The following is a 20,160-nucleotide window of genomic DNA, read 5'->3' as shown; positions in this document are numbered from 1 at the left end:
GACTCAATATTAATCGTGTAGCTTCCCAGCAACTACATTTTCTTCCTCACTGGTAGTCAGACCATCTGGTTAGCACTGCTTTGGTAATCAATCTCTCTGAAGTCATGAGTTGATATTCTTTGGTGCTAAAGACTACCTTCATAACTGGGAGTTTATTTGGCAACTGCAAATTATAATATTTTTCAAGCTAATATTTTAGGAATGTCTCTGACCTGAAGCTGTGAATTTATTCAGACTGGTGGGAGGAAATAATGAAAATTCTGAAAATGTACATTAAGCACGTCAAAGGTACTGCATAATTGATGGTGGACAGCAGACCAAGAATTGTGCAGATACTGTAGAGGGTATACTTAGCGTGAGGAAGAAATCGTGCACAATGACATCATGATCTCATGCAGTGGAAATTCTTAAAAAGGCAAAGGCAGACACATTTTAACTCATTTTCACAAAGCTTATGAAATGTAGAGCAACCTAAAATGAAAATGCTAGTGGCTACAATTGCTGATTTTAACTTGAGGTTTGCAAGCACACCTGTTATTGTTATACTTCCTGTGGAAAAAATTTGAAGTGTAGCCTTTAACGCTTTAACTCTATAAGATGCTGCAGGATGGAGTTCTGGCTCATAGCTGCAAGAGAAAGAAAAACACTAGAATTTCAGTGACTGCATAAAACAACAGAATGCACATCTTAGAGATTGTTAAAAAACAGTAATACGCGAAAGAAAGTAAACACTCCAAATCTCAAATCTGAAATAAAAACAAATTCTGGAAATACACAGGTCTGTCAACATCTGAGAAGAAAAAACCAGGTGAGCTTACTTTTGGGGTAGAGATCTTTCATTTCTCTGGTCTTTACTCAGATTTTGTTGGACAATGTTGCCACCACAGTATTATTCAAAAATTTCTGAGTGCGTACCTTGCAATTGGCCGATTTCTTTTGGTGAATTCTGGTAGCCTAATTTCAAATGGCATAGTGCATACAGCCAGAACGTTGACAACTTTATAGCCAGCAAATTTTACCTTCAGAATGAAGAAGAAGATTTTTTAAAAAAAATGATTTAATGTTGTTCTATTAATAGTTAAACATCTGCTTGTTACTAAATTTATAGTTCATCGTGAAAATATTGAAATACAAATACATCTGGAATGCATGATCAGTTAGATAATGGCTTCCTCTCTTTGGCACCTGAGTTAACTATCCACCACATGCTGACAGTGTAAAAGACTCCACTCTACTGACTATCATAGGTCTATACATGTTTATGGCAATCTGTAACTAGTCCTTGGGGGCAGACAAATGCACAGCACAAACCATCTTTAATTAAACAGTAATTGACATGGAATTGCCAAACCCACAGAGAAACAGGTCTTTTAAATTTAAACAAGCTAAATTATTCTTTCAGTCAGGCGATATTATTCACAATTAGAGGCAGAGATAAAAGAGATAATTAACCTGAAACATCAGTTGCAAATTTACTTTGAGATTTAAGGAATAACATGAAGAAAAGCCAAAGGTAACCCACTTTGAGGAAGTGAAACACCAGGGGCGGGATTTTACAGCCTCGCTCGTCCCAAAACCGTAAAATCCCACCCGAGGTCAACGGACTTTCTCATGTTCCGCCCCTCGCCTGCTCCGATTCCCGTGGCAGGATGGATGGTAAAATTCCAGCCTAGGTATTTATGAGACTTACTTTTGTTCTCTTATTACTTGGGTCATACCAGCTATCTTAGAACACAGTTATCCTGCCATTTCTGCAGAACAGTTAAGAAAGACCATCTCACACCACTGCATTTGACATTGCGTGGAATATAACCAAGCCGTGTCAGATCTGGTTCAGAAAATGCTCAGTACAGCAATCCCCTTGAATTTCTAACAGTGAGTGTGGGGAAACTCCAGGGAGTTTGGTAGAATCAAGACCTACTGTACCATTAAAAATTCACTTACTCTTGAATGGACAAGTCCCACCTTTACTGGTATGTTTAATTGGTAACTACTGGGTAAGTAAAGTAAAGTTTATTTATTAGTCACAAGTAAGGCTTAAATTAACACTGCAATTAAGTTACTGTGAAATTCCCCTCGTCGCCACAGTCCGGCGCCTGTTCGGGTCAATGCACTTAACCAGCACATCTTTCAGAATGTGGGAGGAAACTGGAGCACCCGGAGGAAACCCACGCAGACACAGGGAGAACGTGCAAACTCCACACAGACAATGACTCAAGCCGGGAATCAAACCCGGGTCCCTGGCGCTGTGATGTAGCAGTGCTAACCACTGTGCTACAGCGCCGCGGCTAAGTACCACAACTTCACACCATTAACTACTTGGTTAGTATATCTCTCAGCAAGATACCATTACTGAACGGTTGCTGAGTAGCCTGAGTCCCTGTTAGCCACACATGTGCAGATGCCAGAAATTGTGGTCTAAATTAAAAGCGAATGCAGATTGCCTCATTGCTACGTTTATCACTAAATCTAGGCCATTTAAAATTTATCATGTTATTTCAGGCAGTAGCTACAGAATAAATAGAAAATTTGATTAGCATCAGTTATTAGTTAGAGAGTGATTAAGTATACACTGATTACATTGTATGTATCTCAAGTAAAATTCAACTTCACCACTACTTAGCTCTCAGCTTTCATTCTTACATTCAATCCATCACCAAGGTCACCTCCAAAGCATCACACCAATTTGCTTATCTCTGACCCTCTGTTGCCAAAATCTTAATTCATCTCAATAACATCTTGCAAATGATCTCCTCCAAGGTGATACTAACTGGCACCTCCACTTCTGCAATCCATAAGCTACAAATGATATCAAATGCTGCATCGTTTATACTAACCATAGTTCACATTCTCAACACTCTTGCTCCTATGAACTGGCTTTTCGTGTCTCATCTTAGTATTCACATCCCTCCAAGGTTATGGCCCTCCACACTTCTGCTATCTCCTCTAGCTTTACATCGATATATACACTTATCTGACACTTGACAAACTTATTGCTCCCCACTCCTTCCACCCATCATGAATAGTTGCTGTTTCAGACTTCCTCCCTGCTTTTAAAAGTTCATAATATATTTTGACCATGTTTTTGTATCCCACCAACCTGTTTCCCTTTCTCATTCCTTTAAAATGTTCTGCAACATTTTTTTAGGTAATTAGCAGGAAATAAAATTGCAAATTGCAGTTAATACTAGCCTTTGCATTATTGTGCATACTTAAGAGGAAGGAAGACTGTTTAACATAGTATCCTCTCTTTTTCAAGAAGAAAATAAGTCACTTCAGAAATGTTCCATATATTGGTTAAAAAAATATTTTTTGCTGCTATGGAGATATTCCAATAGAGTCGTCCTCCATGCTGGGGGGTAGGTGACAGAACAGTGACATCACAGGACTCAATTTTATGCCACTGAAGGAGTTGGATAAGTGGCGCGAAGGGCCGAAAAATCAGGAGGGAGGCTGGGCCTGGAATGCCTATCATGTTGCCAGGGCATTTTGTCAGCAACAGGGAAGATGGAGGATAGCCATCCTGCCCAGAGTGCCACTTAAGTGTATCTTTTTCAGTAAGGGATGTGGGCTTCACTGTCTAGGCCAGCATTTATTACTGATCCTCAGTTGCCCTTTAGGAAGTGGTGGTGAGCTGCCTTCTTGAACTGCTGCAGTCCATAAGACCATAAGACATAGGAGCGGAAGTAAGGCCATTCGGCCCATCGAGTCCACTCCACCATTCAATCATGGTTGAAATCAACTCCATTTACCATGTGGTGTGGTTAACACCGACAGTACTGTTAGCAAGGGAGTTGACCCAGCAACAGTGAAGGAGTGGCCAAGTCAGAATTATGAGTGGCTTGGAGGGAACTTCTAGGTGGTAGTGTTCTCAGGTATCTGTAGCCCTTGCCCTTCTATGGTAGTAGTCAAGAGTTTGGAAGATGCAGTTTAAGGAGCTTTGGTGAGTTCCTGCAGTGCATCTTGTATTCTCCACATAAAGGGGCCAATTAAGGGTTTCTTCCTAGCACTGCTGCCATTTTAGCTGACCCTGTTGCCCGTGGAGGGTTGGTCCCTCCCAATGGCAATGGTTACCACTGCAGCAACGTTACCTGCCCTCATTAACTGCCACCTCTTCTATTGTCAAAGTCTGCCTGACTGGCCCCAGAAACACCTGACCCCACTTAGCTTGTTCAAAGGGCACCATCCATCACTGTCGCTCTTGTCTGGGTGTAGTCCCAGCAGTTGCCACTGCTTTGGCAGACTGGCAGCACTAGGAGACAGGCCTTACCCCTTAAAGGGTCAGGAGCCCAATGATAGCTCATTATTTTCAAGATGAACCCATTGTTTACAAGATGAACCTGAAAAGCTGCTGGGTATCCCCGAAGTGACTGAGGAGAGGTTGCCCCCTGACTTTCCAGTCCATCATTTGTGCTTCCACTGCCTTGACAAAAATCTATCCCACTGAAGTGGTTCCATCGTAAAGCCAGGCCATGTTTTCAAACTAGCCTACCAACTTTTCTGGAGCACGAACACCTTTGGAAACCACATCATAGACAGGGAATATGAAAGTCTAAAGTTTCGGCCTCCTATTACTTACAGCGGAACTCCCGCCTGATCCAGGAGCACTTAAAGCTAGTAGCATCATCAGAGAGGCCGAGCAAGAAGAGAGAGCAGACTTGAACATCTCCTTGCTGACAAAAAAATTGCTATTGAAATCAAAGGAGTATTTGACACATGCTAATTTGTTCTTACCTCGTCCTCCCTAGCCCTTTAAGTGCTACAGAATAGTGATGGTAAGGAACCGAATTGTAAAGTGTTAGCATATTTGGCCCGGTTCAACTTAACATCTCATGTTTGTATTTGGAGGTAAAATACACTTAATCAGCTCCGATAGAATTTAAACGTAAACAAGATGCACAAGTAGAATCAACTTTAAATCTATTCAGAGATTAGAATTTGAACTTTAACAGAGAATAACAGGCCTGAGTGCAAATTTTACACAGCGGTGCACAACTTATTGAAAAGCTGGACACCAAGAAACTAAATGACTAGCTTAAACACCCAAAAATGATTTTAACAGTTCAGTACTTACACTTGCTATATAAATAAGACATACAAAATAATTACCTGAAAACCCAGTTTCTGCAGAAGGCGGGCTAATCTTCGAGCACCAGTTTTTGCATCTTCTTCACTAAATTATGTTTGAAGATATTCTGACATTATTTTTCAGGTGAAGTACAATAAAAACTGCATCACAGTTTTTAAATACAAGATTACATTTTATTATTGGACAGGGAGTGTTCTTAATAAATAAAAGAAATACATAATAGTTGATTGACACCTAAATAAGTCTACTTTGTATTTATGATTAACACAATTAAATGAGACAGAGGACAAAAGTACGAGTAAAATGTAACCTTGCTGGAGCGCAAATTGGAGGTTAGTCAACCAGTTACATCCTGATCAATATTCCTTTCCACTGACTTTAATTAAAAGGAAAATTAGACATGATGTATAATAGGTGGGCAATCTGTTTGCTTTTAGCCCCCATCAAAGTTGAATCTCGCTCATGTGTTTTGTGCAAGGTACCCACTGATCGGAGTGCATATTGAGCATCTGAATTCTGAACATACACGCCCAATGCTTTACTTAAGAGCTTCAAAGCTCAAAATTTAGACCAGAATATTTTTGTAATTTATTTTCTGCCCACTAATGACTAAGCTTTACTCTCAGTACATTCATAGATAGCATTCCAGGTTTTAAAAAGATAAGTAATTGGTTTATAACATATAGTTTTGTAGTTAACCTCTTATTTTATACTACATCACCACCTATACAAAAATGGATAGTGTTTTTTTCCACCCCATGTTTCTGGAAAAACACAAGCCGAGCTTCCCCAGTTCAGTTCTCATCCAATATATGTATAATAATAGCCATTAAAACAAAGTTAAGATTAAATACAGCGACAATCAATAATATAATAAAAAGCTTTTAAAAAGAAAAATTAAGTTCTCACCTTGTAGCTCCAGTGCATATAATTTTCCCTGAGGACCAGATTGTGGCTGTTATCCTGGGTTTCCTCAGTTTCATTAACACCTTCTGAAAACATATATAACAGATGATTATCTGTGTCTTGGTACATTCGTGGAGAACGTCATATTTATATTTTAATTCAACTTTAGATCATGTCATATGCAAAAAATGTCAGAGGGCTGCTTTGGTTAAAAAAAACTTGCATTATAATTTGCACCTCAAGTTTAGGTGTGTTTTTAATATAAAACAATGCATTTTATATGCACTATTTACAAGCAATACATTTTATTTTATTTCATTTTATATTATGAACTGTGGTAATTAGGATTTTGCTGATAATTTTAAACACTTTTATTCCCAACATGATTGGAATTTTAGAGACATGCTTTTTATTTGTTATTCCTAGATGCAATTCTTGCCTAATTTAATCAAGGATAGGTTTGCATCTAGGCTGACTACTTCATTGATTAAAACTAATATAATCTGTGTATGATTGCTAATTTATCAGCCAGATCAATGCTTCACACAAAAATCAAAATGTTTATATACAGGACACTTACTATAACAATGAAAAGTGCATATAAATTTAAAATAAAGCATTGAAGATCTCTGTACCTGTAAAATAAAATAATATTTCTGTGGGAGCAAGTGGAAGTTCTAGTCATTCTAATATTCAATAGGAACATAGGAAAGAGGTTTAGGTTATTTAGATCCTCGAACCTTTTTGTCATTCATTTAAACCATGGCTAATCTATACCTCAAATTCAATTTACCTCAGCAAGTTCACACTGATGACCTCATCCCACCCACTGAGACACCAGCAAGTTCACAGTGGGGAGAGACCATTCACCTGCACCAAGTGTGGAAAGGGTTTCAATCGCTCATTCACCTTGCTTAGACACCAGTGAGTTCACAAGTATCTGCACTGACTGGGTTTGCTTTTAATCGCATCCAGGACTAAAACATGTTCATGGGGTCTGTTTCTGCTGGTGTTGATGACCACAATAACTAGGCTGGAGTTTAAGATTCCGGATAAATGTCAAAAAAATCATCTTTTTGTTGGGAAAAAAAATCAATTTACCTACTTGTGATTCAAATCCCTTGCTATCCTAACAAAAAGCTGAATTTCAGTTTTGAAAATTTCAATTGCCCCAGCATTCATAACTTTTGGATGAGAGTGTTCCAGATTTTCATTATAAATGATGTGGAAAAGTTCTGATTTCACTCCCAAATTACTTTAGCTGTCATTTTAAAATTATCCCTATTTGCTCAGGGTATATTTACCAGAGAAAACAATTTATCGGTATTATTTTAATAAATCAATTAGATGGTGGTGTGGAGGTAATGTCACTGGACAAGTAAGCCAGGTTAATACTCAGACCATGGGTTCAAATCCCACCATGGCAGCTGCTGAAATTTAAATTCAATTAATAAAATCTGGAATTGAAGCTCGTCTCAGTAATGGGACCAAGAAACTAACATTGATTATTGTAAACACCCATCAGGTTCACTAATGTCCTTCAGAAAAAGAAACCTATTGCCTGACCTCCAGATCCACATAACGTAGTTAAATGTTCTGTAAAATGGCCTTGTATGCCATTCAAATTCCCGTTTTTGACGATAAGGGACCCTACATTTGTCTTTACCAATCTGTTTCTCCTCACATACCTTTAGAAACTTTTACAGTCAGTTATTATGTTCCCCGTAAGCTTATTCTTGTACTCTATTTTCCCCTTCTTAATAAATCCCTTGGTCCTTCTTTGCTGAATTCTAAACTGCTCCCAATCTTCGGCTTGTGATGGTAGTCATTTTTGTTCACAAAGAATCCGCAAAAGTTAAACAGCATGAGTGAACATTCTATATATCAATTAAGGAAAGGTCTATTCTTTATAACATAAATATTGAAATAATGCTCAGTGGGCAGCAATGTAAATTACTGATCTTTTTGAATAATGAGGCAGACAGGGAGGTGTTGGTAGGTTAAAGGAACCGTGATGCACGAAAGCTGTGCGGAACCTAGTCGAGAAGAAAAGGAAAGCATACAAAAGGTTCAGAGAGCTTGGTGAAGATAGGGATCTAGATGAGTATACGGCTTGTAGGAAGGGACTAGAGAAGGAAATTAGGAGAGCCAGAAAGGGTCACGAGAAGGCCTTGGCAGGTAGGATTAAGGAAAATCCTAAGGCGTTCTATAAATATGTGAAGAGTAAAAGGACGAGACGTGAAGGAATAGGGCCTATAAAAGGTGAAGGCGGGAAGGTCTGTACGGAACCAGTAGAAATGGCAGAGGTGCTTAATGAGTATTTTGCCTCGGTTTTCACAGAGGAGAAGGACCTGGGGTGGATGTACTGCGGGCTTGCAGTGGACTGTAAAGATTGAGTATGTGGACTTTAAGAGGTTGTGTTGGAATCTTTGAATGGCATCAAGATAGATAAGCCGCCGGGTCCGGATGGGATGTACCCCAGGTTACTGTGGGAGGCGAGGGAAGAGATTGCAGAGCCTCTGGCGATGATCTTTGCATCGTCGATGGAGACGGGAGAGGTGCCGGAGGATTGCGGATGTGGTTCCTATTTTCAAGAAGGGGAATAGGGATAGCCCAGGAAATTACCGACCGGTAAGTCTAACCTCAGTGGTTGGTAAGCTGATGGAGAAGATCCTGAGGGACAAGATTTATGAGCATTTAGAGAGAGGTTTAGTATGCTCAAGAATACTCAGCATGGCTTTGTCAAAGGCAGATCGTGCCATACGAGCCTGGTGGGGTTCTTCGAAAATGTGACTCAACACATTGACGAAGGGAAAGCGGTAGATGTGGTTTATATGGATTTTAGCAAGGCGTTCGATAAGGTCCCCCATGCAAGGCTTCGAGAAAAAGTGAGAGGGCATGGGATCCAAGGGGCTGCTGCCCTGTGGATCCAAAACTGGCTTGCCCAAAGGAGGCAGAGAATGGGTATAGATGGGTCTTTTTCTAAATGGAGGTCGGTCACCAGTGGTGTGCCCCAGGGATCTGTTCTGGGACCCTTGCTGTTTGTCATTTTCATAAATGACCTGGATGAGGAAGTGGAGGGATGGGTTGGTAAGTTTGCCGACGACACAAAGGTTGGTGGGGTTGTGGATAGTCTGGAGGGATGTCAGAAGTTACAGAAGGACATTGATAGGATGCAAGACTGGGCGGAGAAGTGGCAGATGGACTTCAACCCAGATAAATGCATAGTGGTCCATTTTGGCAGGTCAAATGGGATGAAGGAGTACAATATAAAGGGAAAGACTCTTAGTACTGTAGAGGATCAGAAGGACCTTGGGGTCTGGGTCCATAGGACTCTAAAATCGGCCCCGCAGGTGGAGGTGGTGGTTAAGAAGGCGTATGGTGTGCTGGCCTTTATCAATCGAGGGATTGAGTTTAGGAGTCCGGGGATAATGATGCAGCTATATAAGACCCTCGTCAGACCCCACTTGGAGAACTGTGCTCAGTTCTGGTCGCCTCATTACAGGAAGGATGTGGAAAAGATTGAAAGGGAGCAGAGGAGATTTACAAGGATGTTGCCTGGATTGAGTGGCATGCCTTATGAGGATAGGCTGAGGGAGCTCGGTCTTTTCTCCTTGGAGAGACGTAGGATGAGAGGAGACCTAATAGTGGTATATAAGATGTTGAGAGGCATAGACCGGGTGGACTCTGAGGCTTTTTCCCAGGGTGGAAATGGCTGCTACGAGAGGACACAGGTTTAAGGTGCTGGCGGGTAGGTACAGGGGAAATGTTAGGGGGAAGTTTTTCACACAGAGGGTGGTGGCGAGTGGAATCGGCTGCCGTCAGTGCTGGTGGTGGAGGCAAACTCAATAGGGTCTTTTAAGAGACTCCCGGATGAGTACATGTGACTTAATAGGATGGAGGGTTATATGTAGGCCTAGAAGGTAGGGATATGTTCGGCACAACTTGTGGGGCCGAAGGGCCTGTTTTGTGCTGTAGTTTTTCTATGTTTCTATGAAACTTCCAATAATGCCAAGGAATTAAATACTCTATTTTATGATAACATTTCTAATAAAATAGGTAAAAATATTCTATTCATAGGTGTTTTATACTAGAGAGAATTATATTAGCATTTCTTCATTTTATAGAGTAAGATGAGCAAACAGTGACACCTCGTGCCCAAATGGAAGAATTTCAGCTTATTGGTGCAACTATGCCCAATAAACCTCTTTTAAAAATTTTTTAATTGAATTTGTGCCGGTATAATAGTCATTTAATCCATATTAAAAAAAAGATATTTTTGAAACTACTATGTCTCGTACAGCTGTCACAAGAAATCCTAATCGAGGGGCTTATGCTCAGAATGAATAACACAAAAAACCTATAAATTATATCAACTTGATCCATTATCAGCAAAACTGTGCTCAAACTATATATTTTGCAGATCCTTTATAAAACACTAGTTTAACTTCAGCTGGAGTAGTGTCTAATTCTGGGCAGTGCAATTTAGGAAGAATACAAAAGCTTCAGGGGAGGCTGCAGTGAATATTTACTGGAATGATTCCAGAGTTGAGGGACGCAAGATAGTTTGCAGAAGCTGGGGTTTTCTCCCTAGAAGACAGAAAGTTGATAGGTTTGATAGAGTTATTCAAAATTATGAAAGGTGTAGATAGACTTCCTAATTGTTGTCTTATGAGGAAAGGTTGGAGAGATTGTACCCGTATCCCTGGAGTTTAGAAGAACGAGAGATGATCTTATTAAAAGACAAGATCTTGAGGGGAGTTGACATGGTGGATGCTGGGAAGGAGTTACCATTATGGGAGAAACTACAGCGAGGTGATCTAGTCTAAAAATAAGCCCCCCCCCCCACCCATTTAAGACAGATGAGAATCTTTTCTCCGAGTGCAATTAGTCTGTTCAATTCTCTTTGCCAGAGAGCAGTGGAGGCAAGTACATTGAATATTTTTAAAGCTGGGTTAGATTGATTCCCTTGTCATTCAAGAATATAAGCGTCCAGGGGATAGATAGGAAAGTCAGATCAGCCATATCTTATCAAATGGTGGAGCAAGCTGTCGAGACTAAATGGCCCATTCCCACTTCAAATTCGTATTTAGAAGGATCTAGAATCAAAGGACACAGACTGAAAGGTGAAAGGAGGAAAACTTTTGCAAGCAGACAGTTGGGTTCACTACCTGACAGAATGTGGAGACAGATACAACCATGACTTTCAAAAGGGGATTAGTTAAGAAAAGAATTGCAAGGTTACAAAGAGAGGCAGTGTGGGACTAGCTGCACTGCTCTTGCCGAAAGCCAGCATGGAATTAAGAGCTGAACAGTGTCCTTCTTTGTGCTGTAATCATCCTATCATAGTTCTTTTCTTCCTTCCCTCTTTTCTTTTGAATAGCAGAGCTTACCATCTTGCAATGTGCGGTGACCATTCAAAAATCTAGAATTGTGAAAGATTAAAATGATGCACCCACCATCCTTGTAGCCAGATCTTTTAAAAACACAAAGATGTAGGCCATTGGAGGCAGGGAATTTTTCGGCTGACCAAGCAGCTGCTCACCATGTCTGAACTTCTCAAAGTCTTTTTGATTTTAAAAGTGTCTGATTATCGCCCGTCAAGTGGTCAAAGCCCATCATATTGCATTGTCATTCATTTCAAGGATTTTCATGTTGCTGCCTCCAACCAGGAAATCATTTGGATGGAACCCCATCATGAAGGAAAGACTTTACGATTTCCCAGGCTTCGGAAATCATGTGAAAATCATGTGAACTATTAATTCCGGTTGTTCTTTTACGATCATTATCTGTAGTTGGTAAAAACTCATCTCTTCCAATCCCCTTTCCTGTATGCAGGGTGTGTGTGTGCATGGTTGTGAACACCCCCTCCCCAATTGGGTTTGAATATGAAATAAACCAACCTTGTGAGCTAACCATACAAGTGTTTGCTGCACGTTACCTATCAAATTGGACCACACAAACTGAGAGTTTTGGGAACACACCATAGCCTACTCCAAAAATAATTCAAAACACCTCTGCTTATGGACAGATGGAGAGAGATTGAACAAGTTCAGTTTGCCTCTCTCCTGTCCTTAACATTACTCAAATCATTGTTGTCCTACGACCTTGATTTGTTACTGTTTTTGAATTTATCCTTTCTCACTCCGTTTCATTAGCATTAAGTCTCATCTACCACTCAAGTAATTTGATTCACTGGGACATCCTGTGAAAGAATAACCCCAAACTGGGCCCAGCCTGGTTTAAGCAAATGGCTATTCCAAACCTCTTTCCCAAGAAAGTGTGCCAGTGCCCAATAAATGGAACACTTTGCTACCCATACCAGTCCTACCACTACACATTTAATATTCTAATCTGTTTGTCCCTATGCCAATTTATGCATGGCAGAATTTATCACCTGAGATTCTACATTTTAGTTTGTGCCCACATCTTCAAAATGTTCTCAGCAGAATTTTACTCCTAGTGCCAACTATGTTGTTTCTTCCTAAATGGACCATGACAACTGAATCCTCGCACTCCCAAGTTCATCCCCAGGCTAGCTTCAAACAGACAACTGGCACAACGATTGGAACTCCCAGTCACAAATACAAGAAATGGCATCCATCCTTGTGTAGCCTATCATCATATTTATTTTTCATTTCTTCACTATGCCATAGTCAGATGGCTCATATACCTGCACATTCTCATCTACACAAGCAGCAAGAAATTTGTGTCTATCGGATAAAGACAAAGGCCGAGGCTCCCCTAGTACTGCACCTGGGATTCCTTTAACTTGCTCAAACGCAGTCACACCCTCTTGATGCCTGCAATGTCTACAGCTCAAATTCAAGCCAACAATTCTAAGCTTAAGTTTTCTGAGATGCTGATATAGACTGCAGATAAAACTGTTCTGGATGACAACACTCTTGACAAACACTCAGATGTTGCAGATGCAACACAGCTCCCAATGCATAAAACCTTGTTTTATGTATTCAATTACCATAAATCGAGTAAGTCAACCCAATATGATCACATTATTCTGGTCCAAAAAATTGTGTTTTTGCAGATACTCGACATGCAACCCCGAACACATCTAACTCAACTCCCCTCGTTTCAGCCATGATATGCTATCCTCACATCAGTCGGCAGCTTCAAACTTTTGTCACACAAACACATGTTTTAATTATGTTATAATTGGGCACAAAGGCAATACAGGCTGTTGCGAAGATGCACAGGAATTTAGGAAATGCCCACACAGACACATCTACACTGAGTGGACAATAACTAGCTAAAAACCAGTACAGAAGACCAAAAGAAAAATGCAAAATGTCAATACTGGCATTTTGTTCATTATTTTAAATGCTGCAATAATAAAAAGGCAGCAATTGAAAATACACCAAAAGATTATGTCTGAAATCTAATGGCATTAAGCACTCCAAAGTCTATAGCAGCCTCTGCATTATCACACATTTAATTTTGTCTAGATGGACTTTTGTGCAAAGCATTAATGCCAAGATTATATATAGAAATCAGAGTTCATTAAGTTAAGCACTAACAAAGGTCAGTAAATCTCTTGGAAACTTCCACATTATAAACGTCAACTAAATATAACAGAAGAGATTTATCTCTTGCTTATTAAATAATTTAGTATTGTTCACCATAGGAGTATAGAAGTCAGAGTTTATTGCAACTAATACAATGACACAGAAGTGATGACACAAAGAATAGGACTTACTCCAACATCTCTTTTGTAGATCACATTTGTTCCTTCCAGTGCAATCTTCCGCAGATTTAAATGGCATCTTGTTTTAAAGACACAGACTACATTTGTTATCAAAATATCCAGTGCAATATCATTGTCCGGTTCCATGGGTATGGCTTGTTATCCAACTGACCAACAGACAGCATACCACCTAGATAGTGCTATACTAGATTAGAACAGCAAAATGTTAACTTCATATGTACAGAGATATCTAAGAATATGCTATGCATTCCATAACAATAAGCAACTGGAGTTCCTTACTCAAAATAGCATCCATAAAACTAGTCCATAACATTTTGATGGTACTACAGGGAAGTCACATTTTGCTAAGTATACTGCATTGGCCCATAAGTTCATAGAAATCATAGAACCCCTACAGTGCAGCCATAAAGCCCTACAGTGCAACCCTTCAGCCCATCAAGTCTGCACCAACAATCCCAGCCAGGCCATATCCCGCAACCCCACATATTTACCCTACCACTCCCTCTAACCTAAGCATCCCAGAACTTTAAGGGGCAATTTACCATAGCCAATCATTCTAACCCGCACATCTTTGGACTGTGGGAGGAAACCAGAGCACCTGGAGGAAAAACATGCAAACACGGGGAAAACGTGCAAACTCCACACATGACCCAAGTCGGGAATCGAACCCAGGTCCTTGGGGTTGTGAGGCAGCAGTGCTAACCACTGTCCCACCGTGCCGTCCGGTTAGCCAGCATTTTTCTGGTAAGAAACTTGAGTCAAGAATAGAAAACTACTCACCATAGCCAGCTGGGCAGCCGAATTCTGGAGTCCGAGTAAAAGGCAGAAATAATCAAAGTGTAGCAAAAAAAGGTACCACACCTATAAGTGAAATAATAGTAGCTCAATTTTATTATTAGCTTGGTTTACTGCTTAAATGCTCTACAAACTGTGTGCAAAGTAATTAATGCCTTCAAAAAACACATTCATAAAAATCCTAAAATAAAGGCAAAATAATGTGGGTGCTAGAATCTGAAACAAAACAGAAAATGCTGGAAAATCTCAGCAGGTCTGACAGCATCTGTGGAGAGAGAATAGAGCCAACATTTTGAATCAGGATGAGCTTTCATCAGAACTAAAAATCCTATTGTTTTAACAAAAAGAACTGTGCAGTGGACATTCTGCTCCAAAAGAAATTGGGCACATTTTTAAAACAGAAATAACTTGGGTAAAATGTGTATTTGACAGATTGAGGGTCAATCTTGTTTATTATTAATGCCTCAACTGTAGACACAAATTATACATGGCTAAAAAACGATGCTCCAATAATGGTGTGATGCAATACTGTTCACAATGTTCTAATGTCAAAGAACCAGTCTGTCGGTGGTAATGTTTTTCTTTAACCCTTGAATGAAATATAGTTCATTATTATAGTTTTTAATACATTCACAGGACGTGGCATCACCAACATTTATTGCCCATTTCCAAATGCCATTGGAAAGGTTGTGCTGAGGTTCCTCAATACAATGGAATGGCTTGCTAGGTCCTTCCAGAGAGCAGTTAAGAGTCAATTACATTGCTGTGGGTCTGGAGTGGTTACATGACTAGAATAATAATCCAGAGATTTGGACTAATGAGGTAGACACAAGAGTTCAAATCCCATCAGGGCAGCTGTGAATTCAAGTTCAATTAAATAAATAAATCCAGAACAAAAGCTACCACGTAGCTGTAATAGTGGCCATGCAAACTACTGAATTGTAAAGAAAAACCTATCTGGTTCAATAATAATGTCCATTAGGGAAAGAAATATGCTGAATTTATTCAATCTGGCCTATATGCGACTCCAGATGACAACATTGTGATTGGCCCTTAACTATTCTCTAACGTGGCTTTGCAAGCTATTCAGTTTATTTAGGGGTGGGCAGTAAATGATTGCTTTCCCAGCAACATCACATGAATGAACAAAAAAGGATAAAATTAAGTAAACAGCAAAGAAAATTCAACAATTCCAAACATCCCTAATCTGTAGTGATTTGTCAGAAATCCTATGTATTAATAATCTTCTCCATCTGTATTTCATCAAGTTTGTTTTGTTGATGACAAAAAGTAATTTGCTGCTGAGAAAAAAAAATGTCTGAGAAAATCCTGATTTAGACACACAGGAGCTAGGTAGACACTAAAGTGGAATGGGAAAGGGCAAGTATAATCTCAGGAAAGCAAAACAGAAACTGATTATCAGCTAATAATCATAGGCCTAGGGTGCTCATAATTGTCTGCATAATTATTTAAGATATCAGAGAAAAAAAACAAATTCCTATTCCACATGACATCTACTTCAGCTACTGCAAGTGCTAACGTTTTGCTGAAAGCTATTAACTTTATTCATATTTAAGCACAGTACAAAAAAGAACTCTCAATTCTGACAAAATTTTATAATTTTAGGTTGTTATTGAACAAAGTCCTGCAAAAAGGAGAATTTCGAACACATGTTTTAGTATCGTTTTGATCATCTGCACTGCGACTATAAACTAATAAATCTCATACACTTCCTTGAAAGCCTGCCCTTTAAGGGACCAATATGCAAGGATTTTGAGACTTCTTGCATTCTTGCAGGGTGATCAACTTTTGGAAGATAGAGTCATATAGGTTTATAGCATGGAAACAGGCCCTTCGGCCCAACTTGTCCATGCAGCTCTTTTTTTTTTAAACCACTAAGCTCAGCCCAATTGCCTGCATTTGGCCCATATCCCTCTATACCCATCTTACCCATGTAACTGTCTAAATGCTTTTTAAAAGACAAAATTGTACCCACCTCTAGTACCACCTCTGGCAGCTTGTTCCAGACACTCACCACCCTGTGTGTGGAAAAAATTGCCCCTCTGGACACTTTTGTATCTCTCCCCTCTCACCTTAAACCTATACCCTCTAGTTTTAGACTCGGCTATCTTTGGGAAAAGATGTTGACTGTAGGCTTAGCAACCCTAAAAAATAACATTGCTTATGAAGTTAAAAACAAATTGGTATTACTGTACATGTTAAAAAGTGCAAAGTAAATGTTGCACCAATAAGAAACTCCACTGGAGTTTAGAAGGGTAAGAGGCCACTTGATTGAAACATACAGAATCCTGAAGGGATTCGACAGGGTGGACGCAAAAAGGATGTATCCTCTTGTGGAAGAATCTAGAATTAAGGTCACCGTTAAAAATAAGGGGTCACCCATTTAAGACAGATGAGGAAATTTCTCTCTCAGAAGGTCAGTAGTCTTTGGAATTCTTTTCCTCAAAAGACAATACAGGCAAAATCTTTGAATATTTTTAAGGCAGAAGTAGATAGATTCTTGATAAGAAAGAGGGTGAAAGGTTATCAAAGGTAGACAGAAATGTTAAGTTGAGGTTAAAATCAGGTCAGCCATGATTATATTGAATGGCAGAGCAGACTTGAAGGGTTGAGTGGCCTATCTCTGATCCTAATTCCATTTGTTCCTGTTTGCAAGCCTCTGTAGTTTTTTTAAAATTTTAAAGCATCTATTTTAGGTGGCTCTTTGAATGCTGACAGCTTTTTACATGGGAGACTTGTGGATATTCCTAAAGATTTGCGTCAAGTGACATCTAGGCCTATTTCTTTTTTTTAAATGCCCTGGGCATACTGCATTAGAGAAATAATAGAATTTACCCCCTCCTCTTCCTTCAAATCTTGAGATTCATCCTCCTCCAGAAGCAAGATGCTCAAGATTCAGTTGTTGGCTGGAATGTGGATTAATTATCTGTGAAAATATGAAGTGAATAATTTAAATTAAGACACTGTACTGCACATCACTCAGAAAATATTTTAAAGACAGTATCCAAATCATGGAACATTTTGATGTTACTATTCGGAGTTCCGAAAATGAGGACAAAGAGCATTACAGGCGTAAAACAATTTCTAAATCATTTTCATGGCAGATTTGTTCACATTATGTGCTTACATAAAATAACTTACCAAACTTCAAAACTCAGTGCAGTTTCACCTTCCCATTGCTTGGCACTCTCCATTCAATAGCAGTCTTTCTTATGTGACATATCTTGGCCTTCTACTCAAGACCTGTACCTCGAGTTATTTTTGAAAAGCTTTCAATATCTTTCTAAGATCATTCAAAAGTTGCCTTACATTTATTTAGCATTCCTGATAATGAAGGATATCGGGCCTATTTCAGGAGTTCCCAAATTGGGAATGATTTTGGGGCAGAGAATGCCCGGAAAGTCCTGTGACCAGCTTTGCGGTCCCATGAGATGCACATCCAATTAGTTCCCCTGTTCACAGTTCATTGGAAAAGGTGGAGAGTGAACAAGCTTTGCGCAGGCAGCCAGTGAGTGTGCCTTCAGCACACTTGATTTTACAAAAATACAGGTCTGCATCAAATCTCGATATCGTTCAAGTTGTATGCACCATCAGAGGTTAGATGTGTCATATCAACCACATTGCCCTAAAAAGCTGTCACAACATGCATGGCTCGAGTCTCATTTGGCTCAGTGAGATAACATTGGGAAAAAATATCTCAACTTTGAAAACACATGATTTTCAAATCTTTAAAAAATAGTGTGCACTAATTAAATAGTAAAGGTTACTATTTCCACTCCTGCCACCCAACAACTCCCCCTTCCCACCCAAGTTTTCACTCTGGGCTCACACCAAGTCTGAGGCATTAAAATGGGGTCACACTGTGAAACAGTTTGGCAAAAACTGGCCGACTTTATGGAGAAGAATAATTTAGTCAATTCAGCAATGTAAAAAAAAGTTTCTTTTCTTTACATTACTGGTCAAATATATGGATCTCTTTAATGATGAAAGGTGGCATTTGTCCCCACCTTCATGGTTAAACATGACTTTCAGGTAACTGCCATCTTGCTAGAAGCTACTTGTTAAATGCCAAACGACTTGCCAAAAATCCAGATTAATAAAATGTCAATTATAGCATTGGATTTCCCAGATTAAATTCAACAACAATTTACTGTATTCAAAACTGTGATTATGCAGTTTTTGCACATCAAGATCATTGAATGAATGTCCATATACTAACACAAGGACTGGTTGGAAGGAGGACTACATCCAATAGAGTAAATAAGTTGATTTTACATCATTGGGGATAAATACAGCATATTTCCAGTTTTATTTCTGAGACATGCAAAAGCACCCTGGCAGTTCTATAAGCCAAAAGATATCAACACAGCACACTGTACAGGACACACAAGCAACAACATCCAATTTCAGCACCAAGTGGGCACCTCCATGACATAGATTTGGAATAGGCAGAATTTGGTACTGAAGTTCATAAAAAGCAACCACAGAAATATTAGAAAAATTCTGTTACTTTAACATAGTGCGATCCCACTATGGTCCCACTACATGTGTCGGTTCACATGTAAATAGTTTATTTAAATTACATATAATGACTTAGGGTGTCGCACCCTCAGGATTTCTTTCAATCATCTAGATCGTTTGAAGTAGAATGAGTTCGGAAACTCCAGGATACCTTTTTCATTATGTGTTGGTGATCAAGTCTGCTTCAATTCAAATTATCAAGCAAAATAAAATACTGCATGCAGACAAGGCTACAATCTAACAAGCAGAAGACCCAGACTTCAGGTTCTCCAGAGCACAAGAGATCCTGATCAAATCAAACTAGGCTATTAAAATGGATCACTGGCATTTTGGGGGTTGCACTCGAATGATCTTTGTGCGAAAACTGTATTGTGACAGCACTATCTTAAGGTTCATCCTCCAACGGTGGTGCACTTTGCACATATGCTGCTATTTGTTACTTGCAGCCTCTGACACAGCAGCTGTCATCTATTTTAGTATAGACACGAACAAATCTGATAAACACATTGTATGTTCTGTTATGTGCACACGGAGTACAGCATCTTATTTCAAATCATTCTCAAAAGAAATAACAAATTTATTTTAATTGAGGCATATAAGTCAATCTTTGAAATCACAAAAATTCTTTGAGGAGGGAAGTCAACTTATTCGGCAAGTATGAAATGTGAACCATTGGTGTTGGTGCCAGTGGTCACCATTTTGAAATGTGTAAACAGATAACACTGGCAATTCAAATAACATCAATATGACACATTTTATTGAATGAATTAATTATACAAGGTTACCATTAACCACAATTAAAACATTTAAAAAACCGTCAAATTCATTATCTTCAGCATCTGACATAGAGTTCATCAAATTCATTCCGAGTCACTATGGCATCATCATAAGGATTGCACTCTGTTTCAGATTTGGCTTTCGATTTCAGAATCATCCCTCCACAAATAATAATTTCCTCCATCTATTGAACTGGATATTCCATTTTTTTTTTCACAATGATCTATGACAGGTCGTGCATTAATGGCATCCCAAATAGCATCTCATGACTTGATGCCACACGGAACATCAAGTGGGTTTGCGTATTCCACCCTTCTGTAGGTTTTTG

At 39.3% G+C, this 20,160-nt stretch overlaps 1 protein-coding gene across 2 annotated transcripts in view; it reads right to left on the bottom strand.

Annotated features, from left to right (window-relative positions):
- Positions 1-20,160, bottom strand: part of tbpl1 (TBP-like 1) — a 44,176-nt gene that overhangs the window by 9,516 nt on the left and 14,500 nt on the right. The window contains exons 2-8 of one of the 2 annotated variants that reach the window (XM_078212557.1): positions 17,370-17,460; positions 14,499-14,579; positions 13,710-13,902; positions 5,999-6,081; positions 5,110-5,173; positions 916-1,019; positions 532-626 (exon numbers count right to left, since the gene is read on the bottom strand). In XM_078212557.1, the coding sequence (XP_078068683.1) occupies positions 532-626; positions 916-1,019; positions 5,110-5,173; positions 5,999-6,081; positions 13,710-13,844 (481 nt within the window). In that variant the 5' untranslated portion in view covers positions 13,845-13,902; positions 14,499-14,579; positions 17,370-17,460. The remainder of the gene's footprint in view (positions 1-531; positions 627-915; positions 1,020-5,109; positions 5,174-5,998; positions 6,082-13,709; positions 13,903-14,498; positions 14,580-17,369; positions 17,461-20,160) is intronic. The other variant, XM_078212558.1, reaches the window with a different exon arrangement.

Source organism: Mustelus asterias, chromosome 5 (genome assembly GCF_964213995.1).
Source record: "Mustelus asterias chromosome 5, sMusAst1.hap1.1, whole genome shotgun sequence".
Classification (NCBI taxonomy): Eukaryota; Metazoa; Chordata; class Chondrichthyes; order Carcharhiniformes; family Triakidae; genus Mustelus; species Mustelus asterias.
The sequence above is the reverse complement of the archived record's forward strand: the minus strand, read 5'-3'. Positions and strand labels throughout refer to the sequence as shown.